Raw genomic sequence first — 24204 nt, 5'->3', positions numbered from 1 at the left:
GAGCAGGACTGACAGCTTGGAGCAGATTGCAGGAAGGCTAAAATGGGGATGGATGTTCTAATTCTTTTCATGTGCGCCGAAAAGAAAAACATCTGATGTTTGTCAAGGGACATGGACGCGCTGTAATCACGCTGTCAGCAAAAGGAAGGATAATTAACGAGTTTTGGTCTTTCAGCTGAAATAACGAGGCAACACCTTCGATATATAAAGCTTTAAAAGTTTTCTTGAAGTTTACCGAATCCGAGGAGAAGTTTAGGAAAAGTTGTGTGGGAGTTTTTTTTTTTTTTTGTTTTTTTTTTTTGGAGATGTCGGAACCAGCGGAGAAAAACGAAAACATTCCTGACGCGTCTGCAGGAAAAGGAATTCCGAACGGAGGGAGTCCTGCAAAAACCCAAGAGGCGAGAGCATGAACACACACACACACACACACACACACACACACACACACACACACACACGCAAACCCACGCACAGCTGGTCGTCCTCTGTTTGCATCATGTATTTCTGCAGCTTTTTATGCCAGAGCAGAGCAGTAAACTTCTGGACTCTTGTCCTTTCTGCTCCATAAAGTAGAGAAACAGCTGATGAAGAGTCAGGTCGGAAACTTTCAACTGATTTAAAAAAGAAAAAAAAAAATCAAAAATAGTTTTAATAAATCCTTTAAACTTTGTCTCGTTGAAACCGCTCTCAAAAATTATCAAAATTTTAAGTGTGAATTTTTATTTAATCCAATCTAATCCATTTAAATATTATGATGGATTATCATGCATCTTTTCCCTTTTTGTTTGTATTGCAGGTTACCGAAAGTGTTGAAGTGAGATTGTTTCCCTTCATTGCATTTTTGAATATAACATCTTTAATTGCCAGCCTCCTAACTTCATCACACAGCATGGTTCTCAGTTAGCCCTGAGGTTTGTCAGTAGATAACTGGTGTAATTTTCTGTTTCTGTGATGATTTTTGAGAACATCTGTTGTTTGTGCCGTGGAGAGCAGCTCCTTCTGTTTCACTACAGTTGGAGTATGAAGAGACCGGAAGATGTGGTTGGCCCATAAATATTTACACACCCTGAACCTTTTCATGTCTTATTACAGCCACAAGCCAGTTGGAGTTTAACAACATAAAGTAGAAGATAACTGGGAAGTGAACTGCTTGTTATTTTCAGAATGTTTAACAAAGATAAATCTGAGCAGTTTGGAGAGCATTTGAATATCATTTGATTAATTTGTCTTTAAAGGTATGTCTCTGACAGCTTTCCAGAGACTAAAATATTTAATTTCAACCTTTATTTCTCATGTGCACAGCAGAAACATGTTTGCTTGTCTAACAAAAAGCTTACTTTGCTGTCTGCAAGAATGCCATTTAAAAAAGTTTTAATTAAATTACGATATGCAACATGATCTTATAAATATCTATATTAATTTCATACAATATATAGTGTGGATAAAATGTCTGCTCTTCACTGAACTGTAGTTCAAGCTCATTCAGATTGTTTGGAAAGATGCCTGTCAATGTCAATTTTCAAATCTTGACACAGTTGGAATAAAGTGTGGACTTTGATTGGGCCATTCTAACTAGGGATGCACTGATTTATAAATCTGGGCCGATATTAAGGTTGCTGTTGCTTTTGAAACTTTGGGGGGCAAAAACAACCATATTGCTGACTTCATCACTCTTTCTTTGCTTCAGTTAAACTCCCCACAATCACTGTTCACTGTCACATGACCAACTTTGTTCACTCCCCCTCCAGAAACAAATGGCAACGGGAAGGAAATAAATATCGGTGGTTAATATCTGACCAGTTTTGTTTATCTGAGTAATACCAATATATTATAAAATGACTAATAGTGGCCGACATTCATTCTAACTCCGCCATCTTTACGATCCAAAGAACCATTTTTGCCTGCAGTCCTGCTAAATAAAACTCATTTAGAGACACAAAATATACATAATATTTTGGAAAAAAGTCAAGTGTTGAAGTTATGTGATGAAATCGAGTCTAAGCCAGGCTCAGGTCGAACTATTTCTGTGCAGAGTATTGTGTGATTGGTCAGAAGTGTATGGAGTGTTTCATGCAGGAATGCGATCAGACAGCATGCTACATAATGCAGTGGGGGGTTTTAATATGGTGTTCTTCCTCTCTCAGGATCTACAGGTGACGGTTCAAGCCAAGCAGGAAATTGAATTTAAAACAGACTCATTCTTCTCCTGTGTTTTTAGAAACTGCTTCTGTCAATACAGTTTGGGTTTTTTTAACAGCTGGTCTGTGCATTTTCAGGATTTTGACTTGGCTACCATCTATGTGTCAGATGCCCAGTACAACAGAAACATCTTCTTTGATACGTCCCCTCAGGCTGTCAGGTGAGGCCATCACATGTTTGTTTAACAGATCAAGTTCTCAAACACCCGTTGGATAAAAGCACATATGAATTCATGAAACCTGGCAGTCATCTTTATTGGAAAATGTTCACTTAGCTGTTTTGGTTTGCAAAACTGTGTTTCACCTCTTCTGGCTTTGTCCAGGCTATTTATATGTTACACAGAGTAGGAAACGCACACACATATCTAGAAAGCAATAGCCTTACAATGTGGCTGGGCAATAAATATATATCACAATACATGTGATCAATATCAATAGAAAATGTAGGCAGAGGAAAGCTCAACCTCAGTTGGCACTCACTCACTCACTCACTCACTCACTCACTCACTCACTCACTCACTCATTCACTGACTCACTCTTTGTTTCCCTAGCAACAGCTCGTTCTTTGGTTACCTAGCAACAACTTGCTGAGAAACTTGCGCAGCAGCAGTTTCAGGTTTTGCTACTTTGTCTCGTTACTGCTTAAAAATAAAAAAAACAACTGTGTGGAGTGAAAGGAGAAAATCAGTACAAAAGCTTGAGAAGAAACTGTGGATAAAATAGGAAAGGTTGCAACACCAGCTTGGAGTATTTAAAGCAAAAAATGAATCAATAATTATCAATATTGTTGAAAACTGTGCGATTTTGTATTTCCTCCTGACTGCAGTTGCTGCAATGAGTGCACTGCACCAGGTTAACGTTATAGCACACATTTAGTGGTGCTTCCTTCAGAACAGGTTTGTAATGTGTTTACATTTTGTGTGTTTTCAGACTCTACCTCCTCTACAACCACTGGGCCTTAAAGATTCTCCTGTATTTCTTCATCCTGGTCAATCTGTCGCTGGCGATCTTTGAGGAACCGGCTCTGGTTTCTCTGCCCACATGGGTACGATGGCAGATTCTGCTGGACACACACAGAAAATGCTAACAGACCATAATCTCCACTACATGCGCCGTTGTCTGATACAATGACTTCAGTAATGTTTGAAGTCTGGATAAGCATATAAAAGTGAAAATTGGAGATGGAAAACGTGACTTTCAATTTCTTATTCTGTCATTAATTTTTAGAGTATCACAAGAAGATGTTAAGCTTTGGTTGGGAACATTAAACTTTAGTTTGTATCCATGTCAGTTTAGCCCCAAATCCTTTCAGGAAATTCTTAGAAGGTCTTTTGTTGTTTATTTTTAGCCTTTAGATACTTTTATTTCTGGGTCTAAACTGGACCCACAGTTCTTAAACTGTTTTTTTCCAAAAGAAAAAACTGAAAATACCTCTTTGCCCTTAATCCTAAGTACTCTCCACGATTTGTGGTATATTAAAAAAGAGTGTTAATAAAACTCAAGTGTTTTGTAGTCAAATATCCACAATGATATATATATATATATATATATATATATATATATATATATATAAATGGATCTATAAAATCTATAAAAGTGAAGTATGGAATTTTAAATTGGAATAATTGAAACCCATTTTAAACAATGATTTGAACTATTTAAAAGCATTTCTATCAGTTTCTTTCCCCAGATTGAGACATTGTGTCTGAGCGTTTCACTGAGACGTTGAACATTTGACGGATGCTGAGTAAAACACTGCGTTGCAGATGGTTCTCCTCACGCTGGGGGATTTCCTTGTTAAAGTTATGAACTAAAAAAAGAAACGCCCATAAAAAAAGTTCTGTAAAAAGCTTAATTAGCTCTAAAGTCCACATCTAATAAACACAGATCTGTCACATAGTTTTTAAAACGATGAAGAAGATTATTAATTTCTACAACACCTTTACTCCAATAGTTTTATCGGAAACTGGCAATCTTATATTTTAACTGTGGAAGCAAATAAAAAACTCAAACCTCAGTTTGTTAGGATACAGAGATTTCTTAGTGGTTACTGTTTTACCTCAGTCTAGTATTCAAGTTGCAGAAAGACAGCAACTCATTCAGAAGTCTGTAACTAGTCAGCGCAGTGTGCAAATTGTTTACCAGTTTTTATATAAGACTTCTATTAAGCAACTTTTGCTGTCCAATTATTAATCGGTTGGTCCAGAAATAAATAAACAGGTCAGCTGTACTCTTTATTGATGCTATGTAGAGCAGAAATGGCTGAACTTTCACATGTTCAAGTATTTTTTTTTTTGCTGCAAATGCATCCTTTTCTACAAATGATCCAAGTGTACACTAAAAGGATGCAGTTGTTGCATTTTAGACAAATGTTTTGTTTTTTTATTTAGAAAATGACTATTTATTTTCATTTTTAATGTATTTCTAGTACTGTGTACAAAAAAACAAGGTTTAGGTGGTTTAATTAAGAATCTGCAGAATTTGCCGAGTTTTGTATCCAAATAATCAATAACTAAAATAATCGTTAGTTACATCTCTATTTGATTTATAGAAAAATTTTAACTACGATAGTCGCCTTTTCACTTTCACAAATATCCACTACTTTGTGGTGTCATACTCTCACATAAAACCCCAATAAATTATTTTTGCCATTTGTTTGCCTTTGAAAAGTTCTGATCTGGATGAATGTATTGTATTTATATAACTTTCATCTAACCAGCCGTGTCTCATTGATATCTGGGCAAGACTGGCACCAAAACAGCAACAACTACAAATCAAAACTACAGCTATCAAAATACAATATAGGTAATAAAGGAAGAGAAAATATAAAAGAACAAACACTGTGATAAAAGTAAAAATATGACTGAAGTGCAACTTAATTTTAACCAAACTGATTAAGAGTGTGCTAAATTTCAATCTGAGGGAGCAGCAAACTGGAAGGATTTTTTTTTTTTTTTTTTTTTTTTTTTTTTTTTGCCATAATCAGTGCAAACGTTAGGCACAGTTTAATAAAATGAAATCATCTGAGCTCAAACAACAACCACCTGGAAACTTTCTAACAATGTTTTTGCCAAGCTAACATTTTGGGTTAATCTTTGTGTGAGGTGTTGTTTTCATTGGGTTTCTGTTGTGCTGCGTTGCCTTCAGGCCACCATGCTGGTGGAGCTGCTCTGCCTGCTCGTCTTCACCATTCGGCTCGTTCACTACGCCAAGGTGATTCCCCGGGAAAAGTTCTGGAAGGACCCAAAGAACATCTGCATCATCGTCGTCCTCTTGGTAGGATTTCATCTGACATTTAAAACACTCTGTTGTGATAAATCTGCTTTAGTGGAGTGAATTAGAAGTCTGGATGTTGTAGTTTTAAACTTCAGCGATGCTCCGTAGATGAAAGCTGTCAAAATGACACCATGTTCAAGAACCTGGAAACCTTGTATCCTGGTGGTTATTTGTGGGCTTTGGACTCTTCCTTGTTTTTTGTGTGAAATAGTTGCAGTGTGCTGAGCAGAGTTCCTGTCTGTGAACTTGGAGGGCTTGAATGTGCTGAGAAGACGTTTTGGCTGCTGTTGTGAAACGGTTTTTAGCCAGAAATATTGTCAAGTCAGCACCTTTGGAGCAGCAAAGGCTTCCTGGTGACTCTGATGCTCACTATTGGCTAAAACAACATGAAGCACTCCTGTTGAACAACTTAATTTACAGCAGTATTTCTTCCTCTCTGTGGAGGGACATTTTAAAGGTTCTTGCATAATGCCATGTGTTTATTTTGAAAGCATAATGTTCCAGTCATGACCAAAGGCTTCAACAGTGATGCAGTGTAAACCTTCGGGTATTGTGGTTACAGATAACATTGTCCTGTGCAGGGTGATCAGATGTTGGCATAAAAAAATACAACAAATTCTTTATTTCAGGATGTTTTAATCTGATATTTAGAGCTGAAACAATTAATTGTAAATGAGTGTCAAATAATTTAGCATTGATTAATCGTTAACTGGAGAATACAGACTCTGAAAAAAATGCCAGAGTCTGGCAGTTTCTCCAAACTATTGGAGAAACTGTTGCTTCTCCAAAGAAAAGCGTACGCAGAACAATAATTAAACCAAAACTGGATAAAAAATTTATACATTTTACACTTAAGATAAAAAAAACCAACAACTTTTTAAATATGTTTTACCGCCAAACTCCTCAAAAGGCAGTTTTAGCCTCACCTGGTCCAAATTTTGTATAGAAATGATCCCATTAAGCATATTTTGCTATTTAATTATTAAACAGTTCATATAAAAAGTAGTCAAGTTTGAAAGTGTATATTTCTGTTAATTGTGAAGACTTTCTGCACAGTTAATGAAAAAAAAATTACATTAGAAATTTTAATATTGAGTCAAACCAAGAAAAAAAACACCATATTGTATGAAACAGAAATGTGGGTTTGGACAAAAGCATGCTTAATACCATCTTCAATGCTTAATCTGAAAATAAGCCTCATCTTAAATCTAATTTATTTAATATGACTGCAAGTTTCTCTTAAAGTCATGGCCTGAGTGTCTCTGTATAAATGCATGCGTTTCTCTCTGTGTCATCCAGCTCACGTTAATAGACATGATCATCTACGGAGCGCTGAAAGCTGCTAACCTTTACAGCGTTCGCTGGTCTCGAGTGCTGCGTCCGCTCCTGTTGATCAACGTCACAGAAGGACGGCAGGTAAGAGCCTGAACGCAGCAATCAGCAGGCGCAGCTTTGGCCTCTGCTTCAGGAGAAAAACATTCAACAACGTGATCAAATTAATTTTTCAAACTCCCATTAAATCAGTGAGAAATCTCTCTATTTATAATTTCATTTTACTGGGTGATAAGTTGTCCCAGAAATTGTTGCGCTAAATGTTGCATTGACTACCGCAATAGTCTCCTCACAAGTCTGCCTAAAAAAAAATAAATCCTCCTGCTGCAGCTGATCCAGAACACTGCTGCTGGAGTTCTGGCTAAAACCAGGAAGTTGGAGCACGTCACCCAGTTCTAAAGTTCCTACACTGAGAGAAAAGACTTTAAAATATTGCTGTTAGTTTATGAATCACTGATCAGCTTGGCACCAAAATACATTAAAGATCTGCTGTTGTCATAGCAACCTTCCAGACCTCTCAGGTCTTCTGGTTCTGGTTCTGGTTCTGGTTCTATTCTGGATCCCAAGAACCAGGAACAAACATGGAAAAGCAGCATTCAGCTTCTAAAAATCTGGAACAAACTTCCAGAAAACTGCAAAACGAAACAATGACTTCCTTTAAATTCAGACTAAAAACTAATCTGTTTAAAGTTGCTTTTGAAACATAATCAATGAAATGTAAAAAAAAATGTATGTGTAATAATGTTACTTGACAATTGTTGACTGTGTTCTACAACTTGACGTCAAGCACTTTGAACAGCCTGGTGGCTGAAATGTGCTGCACAAATAAACTTGATTGATTATTGATGTTTGTTTTTGTGTTCAGCTCCGCAGAGCGTTCAGGAGCATCCGGAACGCTCTTCCTGAGGTCTCCTCTGTCTTCGTCCTCTTCATATTCAGTGTCCTCATGTTCTCCCTCATGGCCCTCAAGCTGCTGAGCAAACGGTACGATGGATCCATCTTCATCTTAGTTTGTGTGTTTTCACACAGAGGTCAATAATCCGTAGCTTAGAGATGCAAAGAGGGACTTTAGGTTTGATTTATCTCAAGTATCGTGTATGTTGAACTAGAGGAAATCGAGTACAGAGCAGATGAGGCAGATGCTAACTTCAGCAGTTAACCGTTCTCAGTTTTGTAGAAGTTTACAGAACATTTGTGTTTTGTCTGTCACTGTTTCTTTTTTTGTAACAAGCAAGTAGCCAGAATGTTACTGATTTCAACATGTGTTAAAACCGGAGGAGGCTTTATTTAACTGAGCATTTTCAGGCTTCCTGACCAACAGTATTTACTAGTGAACACTGTCTCAATCACTTCCAACCTTATGCAAACACCAGTGTACGATAAAGACTGCATCTTCAAAATAAGAGCTCATACTTAATTTACCAGAAATAGTCAGGCGGATCTCAGAGGGGCAAAAACGGGTGGCTTTTTATGTGCTTTTGGTTTCTAACATGTCTTTGTTTTTGTTCCCCCAGTTAGACACACTTTACTCTGACGAGAAAAATTACAAGATATCTTCACATCACTGCAATATTAGTTTTTTCAGTTAAAAAATACATTTACATCTCATCCAAAACAGATCTTGATAGTTAAATGAAAGATTTCTACACGTTTCCTTTTTTGAAACAATTTGTGATCTGACATGAAATAATTTTACTTGGTGATATTCAGGAAAGCGTTCTCTTGAACTCAATTGATATTTATATATATTTTATGTCTGCAGAGGCTTGAAGACCATAGAAGGAGCTTCGTATTTCACCAATTACCTGGAGATTGTCTTTGAGCTGTACGTCCTCGTCACCACAGCCAACAGTCCTGACGTCATGTAAGAGAACTGTTCACATGTATTAAACCTACCGCCTGTTCTCTTTAACTTTCATTTACTCCAAAAAAACATTTGAAGTTGAGTTATTAAATCTTTTACAGATCAAGTTTATTGTTTTTGAATAGTTCTACTATGACAAAGGTTGTGCATAAACGCCGCAGTCTCAATACTTGCAAGGTTTTCTGTTTTACTTGTGTTGACAAAACTATTTTATTGCTACTTTTTTATGGGCCAAAACTTTTAAAGTTATTAAACTCTGTTGGATGAAACAGAGGTAAAAATAAAAAGCAAACTAATGATAATCAGCCATCCATCTTCTCTGTTTGTCCTTGTACTGATAAATTGTACTGAAGTGAGAGTATCACTGACTCAACATTTTTACTCAAATCAAAGTAAAAAGCAGCAATACAAAAAATTACTCAAGAAAGGGTAAAACGGTATTTGATAAGTGAATGTAAATGAGTAAATGTAATTAGTTACTGCCCAACTCTGGTTTTTGCATTGGGCAAAAAGTTCTACTGTAATTTATATAACTTGACACTAAAATCACATGAACTGTTTCTGCCTTCTCAGATACACAGAAAGAAGGAACTGAACTGTGACTTTGCATTTTTAACTGTGATAAATACTGTCTGCTTCTCGTTTGCAGGATGCCTGCATACAACGCCAACTCTATTTTTGCCCTGTTCTTCATCTTGTACATCCTCGTCAACACGTACATCTTCATGTCTGTCTTCCTGGCTGTTGTGTTCAACAACTACAAAAAACACCTGAAGGTACAAACTGACTGATATAGAAATGTTTTGGTTTTTTTACAACACAAAAACTTTTTTTTTCTAGAACTAATACTGTGGCAGTTGTATACATTCTTGTATTGCCAGCTTTATTATCCCTTTGTAATGTTTGAATTGTAAACTAACATTGTAAAAAACCAACAACAAATTAAATATTCTGTGGGTCATTTAAGCTCAGGACCGCAGTTAAAACAGCGGTTTCTCCTGATGCAAGAAATGAGATCAAACATGGAAAATAAAAATGTTTTCCATGTATGAAGCAACATTTATCCTGTATTCAGCTAAAAAGAAAACAGATGTCTTATTGACCCTTTGCACGTGACGACACTCTCTTCGAAACCCCGCCCACTCCGCCACGACGGCCGTAAAACAACCAATGCGCTCCTTTAAAGTTTGTCAAAAACACACCTCTGGTAGCCTTATGTCGCTTCTATTTACTTGATTTCGCAGTAAAAATGGTCATAGGGGGCTGCGTGGTCGGCTGCACAAATAGGCAAACTTTTAATGAGGAAAGATGTGGCGGCGATGGATAGCAGCCGTTAATCTTAATGACTGTTGGCCCTCAGTGTAACCGTGGATTTACACTGGAACACCGAACACTTTTCACAAGGTAAAAGGATTAACGTTCATATACTTAATAACTGTGATTAGAAAGATATCAAATATCGCATTATGAATGGTTACTAAGCATCTAACAATTGGTAACCATGGAAACACTCCACTGTCATGTAGCCTAGCATGTATGGAAAAAATTGGTTGGCGGCTTCTATACGTCTTTAATGCTGCTCCGATGAAAAGGGAGACGCTGTTTGACATGGTGATATAAATCATGTCGTGTGAATTCAGGCAAAGTCGGTAATTTGATAAACATGTCAGGAGGGAGGAGGTATGGGTCGGTTTCTAAACTAGCCATTATGAGCCCCAACCAGGTGTGTTACGTTCACAGACAAATTAGCTCGACTCGAACAAGACGAAGCAATAAATAAACTGGGGGAAACAACTTAAGTCACTCGGCTAAATACTACCGGAAATGAAGACATTTCCGACGTCCTTAGAATGATTCAGTGACGTAGTTGAAAATGGGTCAGTAGAGGGAGATGTAAAACTTTAAAAATGTGTTCTAACCTAAATGCATGAATGTACTTTATTACCATATTGAAGCGCCTTCCACTTCAACAGAATCTATTGGCCTAGAATTAAAGTCCAAGCTGCGTATTCCCCACTTTTCTGTTTTGTTGCCGTGAAACAGGAGGAGATACGGCAGCTGGTGAGGGCCAAACGGCACAAAATGGCGCGAGCGTTCGGCGTTCTGCAGGAGCAGAGGGAAGAAGGCGGCCCTCCGGTGGTGAGCCATGAAAACTGGAACAAACTGGTCCAACGGGCGCGACCCGACATCAGCAACGCCCACAGAGAGCTGCTCTGGAGAGTCTGCGACGACAGCAACCAAAGCTTCATAGGTGGGTCAGGAACCGGTCCGAACTGCACGTTCATCAACACCGAAACCAGTGTTGTAGTAGTCGAGACCGGTCTTGGTCCAAGACCAGCACCCCGCAGTACATGACACAATAAAACCGTTTATTTTTTCAACATTAAAAACGTTTGTTAGGATTGTGTAGAAAAAAAACGTTTATCTTTTATAAATAGTGTTTGTGGTCAATATTATTTCACCATTTTATTAATGTGGGTTGCCAGTTTGGATAAGGCTTCCTATCAAGCTATAAGAATGATAGAAAACATGCTAACAAAATGTCTCTGACCTCCAGCCCATAGGCGGTTCTAGACACGGGCTAACAGAAGTGGCTCTTTGACTAAATGATTAAATATTGCCCTGTTTTTTGTTTCATTCTTTTTAAATTGCCCTGTAGGCAGCAATTTATTTACACAAATGTACTTATTATTATTATTGATACTTTAATTAAAGATGAGTTGTACAAGTTTATGTCATTTGGGGGTGGGGGGCTGATGACATGTTTGCATACATCTCAGAAAGCTATTACTATTTTATTTTATTATATATATTGATATAGCAAATAAATAAAATACAAGAACAAAAGCAGGCAGAGCATGCGCATTGCTCTTTGATTGTTTTTGTCACCTGTCATGTGGTTACAACACTTTGTGCTGCCTGGCTTCATGCAGTGGGAGAGAGGGCGAGAACAGTCACGACCTGCGCCTTGTACTTGGTTGCTTTTTGCTTATTGCTCCTTGGTCAGTGTTAATATTGAACGTTGTTTACAGTTAGTGCATTTCCTTAATTGCTATGTTTCATGGTGCAGACAGTGGTGGTTTCTGACATGGGCGATATGGGCAACCGTCCAGGGCGCCATCTTGTTAGGGATGGCATGAGACCACTGCAGATTGTAGCACAGAGTTGGAAGCAAAGCAGAACAAAGAGTTTGTTCTGCTTTTTATATTGGTTAAATTTATTTCAGCTCTAAGTATTTAATATCTAGGTGTTTTTATGGGAATGTGAATCTTTCAGATCAGTTTGAGAAGCAATTTTGATCATATTTCACATTTTATTGTGTCATGTACCGTGGGGCGCTGGTCTTGGTCTTGGTCTTGTCTCGGTCTTGATACACTCTGGTCTTGGTCTTGTCTTGGTCTCGGGTTAGGTGGTTTTGACCATAACACTGACCAAAACATAAAACTTTTTCAGAAATAAACACAATATTAAACAGATAAGACTTTCACTCCTTGGGCCCAACCAATATAAATTATATTTAACTGAAATAAACGTTTTAATACCTAAAACAAATGATGCCAGAGTAACTAGTAGCATTTACTTGAGGAATCTTTTGGAAAAAAAATTACCTTTAGGAGTATTTTTACTTTTAGTTGAGTAATTTTATTATGACGTATCACTACTCTTACTTGAGTAAAATTTCTGGATACTCTACCCACTGAGTAACTTGAAGTCAAGTTAAAGTTTATTTATAAAGCATATTTAAAACGACTTTAGTTGGCCAAACTGCTTCATAATAATTACATCATAACGGATGGATAAATAAAGAAATTAAAGTTTCTTTATTAATAAAATAATCTTTTTATTTATTGTTTATAAATAAATAAAATGGGAAGTAAGATACCAAATAAATAATAATATGACTAGAAACCAAGACGTGCTTGGTTTCAGTTGCAGCAATTTCTCAAAAACTTGATTGAATTATGTTATAACTCTTTCCTTTTTTTTATTTTAACTGGTGTTGAACGTCAGGGAAAATAAATGTGTTTCCAGTCTGGACTTCAACTGACCTCCCTTATTTTGCAATTATGTTTTTTATTTGATCAATTACTCAGTACTTGAGTAGACTTTTTACCAAATACTTTTTCACTCGAGTAATTTCGTGGATGGCTACTTTTTACTCTTTACATTGTACTTGAGTAAAAATGTATTGAAGTAGTGCTACTGTTAGTTGAGTAAATGTTTTGGCTCTCTCCCCTCCTCTGGTCATGATGCAGCTCAGTCTTCTCCTCACAGCGAAGGTTTGCTGACTCATTTTCTTCACACCGTTTCTCCACATAAAGGAAGTCAAACTGCTTGATCATCCAGTTCTGCTTAGATCAGTTCTGTGCTGTTCGCCCAAACAGAACAAGCAGTTTCAGGTGAACATATTTGTTTTATTTTGTAATAATAAAATCAACGTAATTGGCCGGTTGTGGTCTGCCTTCAGGTTTAAGATTTTACTGCATGTGGCATCTTTAACTTGATTGTTTCTCATCTTGATAAATTAATGATATGCGAGTTTATGATTCTCATTAAAAAATCTCTTATTAATAAATCAACACAAAAAGAAACTCAGTGGTTCTTAATGCATCATGTAGGAAGTAATGAGAAGATTATAATTAAAATTCTATAAATCTATATAAATAGGTATATTAAGGCTGGTTGTTATTAGACTAAACTAGTGTAATTTTGTGTTTTACCCTTTTTATTACTTTTACAAGTCAACCACACTAATCTACTCCCTTGTAATTAAAACATAACAAAATGTCAGAGAAATGTTTAGGAGAAATGTCAGAGTTTTTATTTCCTTGGGTTAGATTCACTCAAACTTTTATCAAAGGTTGTCTATTTTTTCTTCTTCTACTGTCTAATGAAAGTCGTTGCACTACTTCAGTTTTTAATTGGCTTACTGCAGGTTACACACATGCAATTATTGACTGTCTGGACCAAAGTCCTTTTTTTTTAATTATTTTTGAATTTTTTGATAAAACATCTGGCTCTGAGGTTGTAGTGGCTGTTTGTGGTGGCTCAGAGTGAGAAATGCAACTGCCAGTTCATCGTCTGTCACAATCAGAGAGAACCTGCGATAAATATCAAGCACTTCCAGACCTTTACCGTGAGAAACCAGGCAGAGTTACTGCAGCAGGCATCTGATTCCTGTCCTTTCAAGATCACCTGTTATGCTTCCTTGAACAGGTTGTACAAAAATTTAATGAACTTATTTTGCATATCCCATAGAAATATCCCAAAGTCATTCCTGGATAATGAGATTTTAATCTTGTCAGTTCTTCCTTTTTTGAGCTCCTTCAGAATGAGTTGTTTTATGGCTTCTTGTCACGTAAAATAAGCTGCTTCTGGCCATGGCCTTCAACTCAACTTTTACACTCACATGAACATGGTTGCAAGCAGATGTGTAATGATTCAACGCTATATCTTCAAAAAGCAGAAGTAGGGCCTCCTGCACAACCAACAAGTTGTTTCTGGATGGTAAGTCAACAACAAAACAGTTCCAGCAGCCGTTGTACAGAGGAAACGTCGGCTGACCTGCTTGGGAAGCCAGGTAATGGGCTGCTAGCTAATGGGCTAAGCTTGAGTGGGTTGCTAGGTAACGAGCTGGGTGCAGCTGAGCTTGCTAGGTGAGTGACAGTGCCTGCTGATTTGTGACGTTACATTTGAGAGATTTTTAAAATGAGTAATTTTCCAGACCCCCCAAAAAAGCTTTGTTTTCTTTCTTTTTAAAAAAATACTCTAGTGTTTTTAGAAGCACTAGAGACCCAAATGGAAATACAAAGACATCCAAAATGTAAATTTTTGCATAATGGACTCCCTTCAATCTGTTTTTAAATACTGTATTCTTTCTCTTCCTTTCCTTCTGTGTTGATCTTATAATAAACACACATGAATAAATGCATTGACCAACTGTTACTTGCTGCCCAGTCCAGATCTTTGAGTGGTGTAGATTTAACCAGACTGATGTTTTGGTTAAATCTAAGGTGATTTTTGCTGCAGCAGCAGCTGGCGCATGTTGTATTTGTGTGATCATGTGACGTGATAATGAGGCAGAGGGATTGTTGGGTGTTTATCCGAAGAAGAGAAGCAACGTCCGCAGTGTGGTTGTTTTGTCACAATGTCGAGAGAATAAGAAAATGTGTATAATATTGTTATCATAGCGGTATTGTCAATGGATACTGATAACATCTCAAATTATCGGTTCATCCATATTCTCAAACCTCTGTCCGCATTTATCTTGAATTCCTGGACAAGTTGAATAGTTTTTAACTGCATTTATTTTAAAATTACATGATTGTATCAACACCAGACTGGTGTCGCATACAGTGCACGACTGGTTTTGTTAAGAAGTCTGATGCAAAGATGAATACATGCTGCTCCCTGAAATGTGAAAATATTGCTTAAATATCCAGGTAGATTCTTCTTGTTGACAGAAATAAACGCTATTATGTGAATATTACAGATGGAATTTAGTTTTGTACTAATTCAACCTTAAATTGTTTTATTCTCTTCTTTATTTTCCGCGTTGTTGATGCTGTTAGGTAAGGTGTCTTTTGTCCAGCTGGCCGATCTCCTGAACATCGAAGTGATTACGTTGAAGTCGAGGCCACACCCACTTCAGAGTCTGATCCCCAGTTTCTACGAGTCGAGGCTGAGCCGCTTGCTCTGCAGAGTCGTCCAACACCGGTGAGCTCTCTGCACGACCACTTGTCGCACAAAAATCCCAGAAACAAGCAGAATATTGACTGCATTATTCTTTTAACTTCAGGGGCTTTGTTATCACCTTTGACCTGATCATCCTGGTGAATGCCGTGTTTATCGGCCTGGATGAGGAGAATCCGCTGATCTCCAACTCTGAGTGGGTTTTTCTGGCGCTCTACATCCTGGAGATCCTGTTGAAGCTCTACGTGTTTGAGCCCAGAGCCTTCTTCTCCAAACACAGCTTCTGGAACTGGTGAGAACAAGATTTGTAATTAAAACCACCTACACTTGAAAGTTTCATTCTTTATTCTCTCCTACTGTTATTTTTGTTACCATTTGTTTACAGCATAAACAATAAAAATATATTTTTGTTGATCACTGCTGATTTTCTGTGCAGTTTAAGGTAAAAATATGACTCAATCGTCATACATTTAAACCAAAAAATTCACATTGAAATACTAATGATTAGAATGAAGAATAAAAATCTATTATTTCTGCTGCTGCTGAAAATATTTTGGTAATTAATGTCATGTATTTATTTAGTTTTTAAATATAGGAACAGCTAAACTAACAGGTTAAGCGGTGCAGTTTTAGTTTCCACATTACTGTTGACGTTTTTGTTTTTTGCCTGAAATATTTTCTCAAAAAAATGTATATATATATATATTTTTTTTAGCAAATTGAATAAAAACATGCAACAGCTTTCTTTCAGCAACAGGCAGGGGAGGAGCAACTATTCCTTATCCCGTCCCTTAGGCCCAGAAACGCTTTCTCTCTTTATTAAAGCACCAATTTTAGAAGATATTTGAAACTATTTAATGGTTTAAATTGTAAAGATTCAGCAGCTATGAAAACAAAACTGTGACTAACTCATGCCTACTTATGAGAAAAATGGTTCTGCTTTTTCCTTATTAAATTTTACTTGTTTTATTCAACAAACTTGTCTGTTTTTGCTGGTTCAGTAAGTAATCCCACATATTTCATTGTAGAGCCAAAGATTGTCTCTTATAATTTACTGATTTTTACCCCATCAAGGTGAAATATCAAGTTGTGTAACTGCTTTCATTTCTGTTGGTTTTTATCCATTTGATGTAAAATCCACCAAGCTCAAGATCACAGAGCGACATTTCATTAACAGACGGGTCGGTATTTTGGTGGAGAAGAACCCGAAACAATGTCTGGTTGCTTTAAGTTCTTTTTGTCAAAGCAGCAAAACTATTTAGGTTTTCACTTGATTAAAAATTTTTATAATCAATTAGCCGTGTTGCATCCATTTCACGCAGCTTATCCACATCCCAGATTATAAGCACCAGGTATGTGGCACATCTTTGCTCTTATTATCAGCTGCTTTTCGCATCGCACATCCAGAGGCGCTTGGAGCAGCTCTATGATGCTTTAAGCAGAAGTTTTACTCGTTTGGGAGCAAAGCAGCTTCTGAGTCATGAGGCTCAGTTTGAGGTCAGAAAGTCTGTAAGTAAAAGCTTCAGAGTTTCTTCTTGAAACAAACAGAGGATTATTACTGAGTTTTTTTACTTTCAGACTTCTCTCTGTGTATATTTGTAAAAGTGAATTCAAACAGCTTGCTATGTTACTACAGCGCTGACGCTTTTTTTTTTTTTTTTTTTTTTTTTTAATTTTTAGTTTTGAGAATGCCCTTTTTTATCAGAGAAGATCTTAATAAATCACACTTTTTGTTTAAGAGGATGTAAATGATCCAGTATGTAGTCTGGGACTGTGCAATGTTTTTATTTTTTCATTTTAATATTTCAGTTTTGGTGACTAAGGATATCAAGTTTCCTCTCGGTTCCTACACTGGGTACATAATTTAGTGAAGACATAATTCCCACATCTTATGCCTGGTTGAAAGGCTCAGGTCCTATAATCAGATGCAAATATTTAAAATTAATCTTAAATAAAAAATGTCTAATGACTGAAAACAAAGATTTAAGAACCAAGAGAACAACGTGGACGCTGGTCCGTTTTAAAGAGACAGATGTTGGATAGGAACCAGTCGGTGCTGCCGACTCTTCAGGTCAGAATCAACAAAGACAGACGACAGGAAAAGCAAAGAGGCAACCAAAGATCTTCTGTGGATGAAGATGTATTCTAAGACCTAAAAACCAAAAATAAACCAGGATAACAACCAGGATCACATGAATGCCTCATTTGGTTTCTATATCCTGCCATTTTATGTTATAAGTAATCTCCTGACATTTTTTTTTTTTTTTACGTTATTGGTTATATTGTACATTTCTTTTCTTTTTGTTTAGAGTAATTTATAGCAAACTTCACTTTCCGGTATGTAATGAATACAACAGACTAGGCTTTCTAATGAGTATGATTAGCAATAAATTGTAATTATTAGGCTCATCATAAATATAGATATTTGTACCATCTGTGATGTACTGGTGCATTTAATGAAGTGACCATTCGGTTGAGTAAACTTTATAGCCCAGAGAGTGGCATCGCCAGAACAAGTGGTTGATGGAGATGAAGACGTTTTTTCTTCACTTAAAGCAAAGATAAATACATGTTATCCAACTGTTGCTGCTCCTCTTTATATCGCTGTCTAATTACTCACAAATTAAAATATTACATACAACGCAAAGTAATTATCTTTCAGCAAGTGTACTTTTGCCTTTTTCTTTAAATTCATTGTAAAAATATTGACGTTTATCAACTCACTTCTCCTTAGAAACAGACTTTAGAGAACCCAAAGTTACGTTTACATAATTTATTAAACTTTACTCAATACAGCAAGCATTTAAAAATAGTTGTTATTAAGTGGGGTGGGGAAATACTGCAATTGTTTTGTGGTTTTACTCATATTTTTGGCCCATGTGACGACGACTTTAGACACCGCTGCTTTACACCTTTCTTGCTGCAGCTGCTCCAAGTATTTTCTTTTAGTTTTATCACATCTTATTCAGTTGCCTGCAGCCCTGCTGAGCAGAAATGCAGTTGCACGCCTCCCACCACAGATGTTTGGTTGCTTTGAATGAATTAGAAGAAGTGGACGGAGAACACAGTTTCAGTCGGAGAAAAATAAAATCACTCATTTGTGTAAAAGTTGGACACCTAATGTTTTTTTTTTGTTTTTGTTTTTTTACATTGTAGAGTTCCTGCTGGAGTAAAAAAAATTTTGTAAAATCAGTAACTTGAATGTCTTAGTGATGTTCTCTGTCCAGTTCTGTTAATACATTCTTATTATGTTTCTGTAGCTCAGTATATCAATATCTGCTAACTGAAAAAGGATTTTTGTCTCCAGGTTTGACACCATCGTGGTAATTTCTGCTCTTATTGCCACAATCATCAACTCCGCCTTAAAGTCATGTAAGAGCTGCTTTTTCTTCTAATATACTAAACTGAGTTCATCGTTAATGTGGTGCTTGAAACAGGAAAAACTTTAGTTACAAACACTAATCTTTAGTTCTGCTGTCACAAATTGTTGTTTCACTTGTTTTATTTTTTTTAAACTGTGAAGTCTTGGTTCTTGGAGAAAAATCATGGACATTATGACAAATTTTTATTTCTTCTGAATTTTTTTTAAAGACATGCAAATTCAGTTTCTTATTAGCTGCGTTGCGTATTAAAAACATTTTTAAAGTTCCTACAGTGGATCTAAAAGGTCCCTTCTGACATTGTTAGGTTTTTATGATCTAAAAAATATAATAAAAATTTGCTATTCTAGCTTATTTGCTGGGGCTCCTCCTCTTTATATTGCTGTCTGATGCAATATAAAGTTTTTTATAAAAGCTATGAAAACAAATAAACAGCAAAAAATTCTTCCTTTAGTCTCTAAAACCAAAGGAAATAATTGCTTAAACATGGACTGCCTTAATCAAAAATGCTATGTGCAAAAGTTAATAAAAATCAAATTAAGAGCCACCAGCAGTGCAGTCGTTTCACAAGAAGTCTTAAATTTTAGAGTAAATGTTGTTGACCTTTTAACAAATAATGGCACAATACAAGCATCTCACTAAAGAGGGAATGTCTTTCATGATCTCATTTATTTATGGCTCATAAATGTAAGTACAATATATTCTGTTCTGATGCAGCGGGCGGATACACCAGCCGGCAGGTTCTGGACATCGTCTTCATCCTACGAGTCCTCAGATTGATCCGGGTGGTGGACAGAATCAAGAGGTTTTAAATGTCTTACATTCTCACTGATAAATCTTTATCTGGTTGTGGATTATTTATTCATACGTACCAATCATCATGGGCGTCAAGTTCTGTGTTTCAAGTAGCACCCATTTATGTGGCTAAGCTAACAAAGAAATGTATTTGTTTTTAGGTTTCGTGCAATCATCAACACACTGATTAGAATTGGTCCTGCGATTCTTACATTTGGACAGCTCATTCTCGTAAGTAGCAGTTAAACTCACTTTCATGTCTCCTGTCTGTCAATGTCTGGATAAAAAAATCTGGGAAAAGCTCCAACTTCAGATTATCTGCAGCCCTTCCACAAGTCATTTTCTCAACACCATGTTATTATTTTCTTATATCTACATCTCTGTAGTGGGAACCTAAAGTTAAAAGTATAAATTGTGTCCAGGATGTGTGAGGTCTGCAGAGTGCTATTTGCAAAATCGAGCCACACATTTTTTTTTTTTTTCCTGGCTGTTTCTCCGATGAACATGAACACATTATATCCTAAAAGTCAGTTGCTTTGTGAAACAAAATAAGCATTTTCCTTCTGTCGCAATTTTTTTTTCTTTTTTATAACAAAAATGGCTGCAAGGATGTGCATGTACTGTTAATTTTATTTCTCTTAAATACTTTCTGCTTAGGAGAAATAGAAAGTATTATACTTTCTCTGTACGCTATGGAAGCTTGAAAATCAAATGTAGCTCAGTAAAGTTAATTTTTTCCATCCATCCATCCTTCTTTTAAACATAGCTTAAAATGTTTGCTTCTGTTTAGCAGTAAAGAAAAATTCCTCCATGGGATGGGAGAAAACCAATAGTTCTGTAAATGTGACGTCACGCTATCAGAACTCCGCCCACTCCGCCATGACGGACGTGAAAACAACCAATGGGCTCCTTTAAAGCTAGTCTGAAAACAGACATCTGTAATCTACCTAATGTCGCTTCTTGTTGATTTCACTTTAAAAATGGTCCCAGGATGCTGCGCGGTCGGCCGCATTAAACGAACAAAGATAGAAACCTAACGTCATTTTATTTTTGACTTTTAATGAGGAAAGCTGTTGCGGCGATGGCTAGCAGCCGTTAGAAATAACGACTGGCAGTTGTTAATGATAATGACTGTCAGCCGTCGCTGTTATCACGGATTTGCAGGGAACATTTGTACAGAGTAAAACGTCTAATGTTGATATACTTTCTAAGTAAGTCTGGTTAGAAAGATATCAAATATTGCTTTATGGAGAAGGTACGTGGCTAACCGTTAGTAACCATGGAGACACTGCCGCCCCGTCATGTAGCCTAGCATGTATGGAAAAAAACTTCTTAACATCTCGTCTTTTGTACGGTTTCAACGCCGCTCCGGTGTAAAGGGAAACATCGTTTCTGACATATTGATATAAATCATGTGGTGTGAATTCAGACAAAGTCTGTAATTTTATCAACACGACTGGGAGGATGACGTATGGGTCGATTTCTAAGCTAGCTATTTTGTAGATACCGCCGTCTATGAGCCCCAACCTGGTGTGTCACATTCACAGACAAATTAGTTCGGCTCGAACTAATTTCCAAAAACAAGTTTGGAAAACAATTTCAGTCGCTGTGTTCAAAACTCTCGTCCTTCACTTCCGACGTCCATCATGGCGCCTTGCAAAAGGTCAACACCATAAAGACTCTTTGTTCTCCAAAGTTAAAACAGTTTATAATAATTAAGCAACCCCTGATCTAACTACTTGAAACTGTGTTATTTGTAAAGACATTTTAGGCTAATTTGTAGATGTTTGAACATGATGCTTTAAGCTGTTTTTGGTTTGTTTTTCTTCAGGTGGTGTATTACATCTTTGCCATGGTGGGAATGGAGTTGTTCAAAAACAAGGTGAAGTTCTACGAAGACGTCAGTAACCCTGAGAAGGCATACTGCGGAAACCTGTTACTGAAAGGGAGCACGTTTGCACAACTCAACTACTGCAAAAATAATTTCAATAATGTGGTTTCCTCCTTCATCCTGCTGTTGGAGCTCACTGTTGTCAACCAATGGCACGATATCCTTTACAAAGTCAATCAGTGCTGCCTGCAGGGTTTTCCCTCACTTTTTACAAGAAAATATTTCAATTATCTGTAACTTAGATTTCATATTTAAATCCATTTTCTTCCTTTAATTTCCTTAATCCGATCCCACTGCTCGGCACCGGATTTGCCACAGTCACTCATAAATCAGCCCTGATCTTCTTTGTCCTCTTCCACGTCATGGTTGTGATCATCATCATCAAGTATGACCAGTTGTTACCAGTCTACCTCATCCGCATCATCTCCAGCAACAAAATCAAATAGTTTTCATGTCTGAACACAGTTACTAAAGTTAGTATTTGTCAATGTAGGCAACAACATGTAGTGTTAATGCCAAAGAGTAACACCAAGTGTTGATTATAGGGAAACGATGTAACTCAAGTATTCCACAACCTCACCCATTAGTCAAATTTACTCATTAATTTTTAGAATGCCGTTCAACATTACAACCATTCTAGCTATTTGAAGTGTGCTGTCATGAAACCAAGAAAACCTTTGATTGCAAATTGGTGGTTTTACAACATTTTTTTTTTTTTTAATTCAAGGTTTATTAAATTTAATGCTTCAGTAGTCGGTGAAAGTAAGAATTAGTGTTGACTTTTGAATTCTCACAATATTACGGTGGTTTTGTTTATCTTCATATTTTATTTGCAAACACTTGAACAGTTTTGAATTATTCCAGTAAATCAAATTTACAGAACGGGCCGAATAATTTTATAATATAGTTGATACAAATAAAGTTTAACTGGATTTAGATCAAATTGCTTTCTGGATTTCTGTGAGAGCAAATATAGAGATGAACAATGCCATATTTACACAAAGTAAAGCTGTTTATCATCAGCATACAGGAACATTTATTGTAGTCGGTGCCACTGATTGGGAAAACTTGCATCAGAAATCATCACTTTATTGAATCATACAAGAAGAAAAACTGCCATATCATTGTAAACCCAAATTTGTTGGTTATCAGATTATTGGTAATTAAGCAAATTCTAAATGTTTCAGTTTATTCTGATTTTAAGTGTTGTAATTTCTGTCCTTTTTTTTGACCTGCACTTTACACTGAAACACATTCCTATGTATCTATTTTGTCTCCCTAGTACTTTGTATTTTAAGCGTGTCTCACCCTTCTGTTTTAGTATCTTTGTGGCGTTTGTTCTTGAGGCGTTCTTTGTGGAGTACTCTGTGGGTAAAGGTGATCTGCAAACATCTCTGGAGAGGAAGATTGAGGAACTGGAGCTCGCCGTGGCACAGTAATGTCACCTTGGTCTTAGTATGCTAGCTGTTTGCACATAACACTGAAGCCATGAAGGAGGCTTTTGGTTTTATCTGTATCACTGGACTATGGGATTGTGATTTATTGTGCAAACTCTTTGCAGATTACTTTTGTTGAGAGTGGGAGGGCTGTATGTGACTGATATGTTTCTGCTGAGTTGTGCTTTTATATCTTTACCTTTTCACCAGGGAGAAACTGGAGGACAATTTGGTCAACGCCATGGAAACCACTGACAACGACTTAAGCTCTGGGCAGTCACCCACTGCAAACCTGCCTTCACTACTATTTAAAGTTTCCTCCAAAAGTAAGTTTACAAAGCAGTATAACTTTTAAATAAGTTTCAATCCTTTCTACTTTTGAAAGTTTGATGTTCTTCAGCTGTGCAGCATCTGATTCATCCATTGATTGTTAGAAGAAGCGTAAAATTCCTTGATACTTTTAAAGTGGAGTTTCTGAAAGAGCAGGAGTTTTTAAAGACAGACACAATTTCAAGGTGCTGAATATCAAAGTTAAATTTCTTAAGTCATATGTATAGCATTGTCATAACAACTGAAGCTGAAACCAGCTTCAGTTGTTTACATAACTGAAGCTAAAATTGCATCATCAATATAAAATTGATGGTGCAATTTTATAAAACAATGTGCCTGGAAAATAAATAGTGCCCTTTTAACAGTACCTAGATTGCAATGTCATCCTATCCTCTAATTTGCTATGTGCCCACGCTTATGTGTGTTTTGTTTTTCCGGGTGACTGAAAAGCTTGTTGACCAGTGGATTGTTTTATTATCTTGCAGGATACCGGACGGTGGACGCGTTGTTGCAGCGGATGTTCGAGGCGGACCTCGACCCAGAGGATTTCGCTGAGAATGACATTCCTGAAGACCAGGCTGGGAACTTTGCAAATCCAACATTTGGAGTGGCATAGACAACTCGGCACAATTTTATAGCATATATATATAAAAAGGAGAAATTGTATCATTAGACATTTTACATGTTAAAATGTGATGCTTAACCAGTGCAATGCATCAGCTGTTTGATCGCGTCATGACCCGAGTTTTATTTTTATACTTGCATACAAAAGCAAAATGTGTAGAATCAAAACAAATTAGCATTTTCGCATAAAAGCATGTTTACATTGATGTCTTGTGTGTTGAAATATTTGAGGGAAAAAATATATATATATATTGTAACTTTTTTTTCCAGATGAAACGATCAAACTTCTTGCATTTTTATTTGCACTGAAAAAGCAAGTGGCATGTTGTATTTATTTTCTATACCAACAGGTTCATCTCAGTAAATGGCATTATCACCAAACTCA

At 36.7% G+C, this 24204-nt stretch overlaps 1 protein-coding gene across 1 annotated transcript; it reads left to right on the top strand.

Moving 5' to 3' along the window:
• tpcn3 (two pore segment channel 3) lies at positions 1–24204 on the top strand. Its single transcript, XM_044115472.1, has 19 exons — positions 1–398; positions 2277–2359; positions 3129–3243; positions 5346–5474; positions 6774–6890; positions 7672–7790; positions 8569–8670; positions 9320–9446; positions 10714–10921; positions 15243–15387; positions 15470–15655; positions 18671–18735; positions 19461–19548; positions 19700–19769; positions 21370–21586; positions 21724–21814; positions 22751–22864; positions 23076–23191; positions 23681–24204. Exons 1-19 carry the CDS (start codon positions 306–308, stop codon positions 23809–23811), a joined length of 2316 nt encoding a protein of 771 aa, XP_043971407.1. The 5' UTR covers positions 1–305; the 3' UTR covers positions 23812–24204.

The sequence above is a fragment of the Gambusia affinis genome, linkage group LG04, assembly GCF_019740435.1.
Source record: "Gambusia affinis linkage group LG04, SWU_Gaff_1.0, whole genome shotgun sequence".
NCBI classification, from domain to species: domain Eukaryota; kingdom Metazoa; phylum Chordata; class Actinopteri; order Cyprinodontiformes; family Poeciliidae; genus Gambusia; species Gambusia affinis.
Note: the sequence above shows the minus strand (reverse complement) of the source record. Positions and strands in the feature narration are given on the sequence as shown.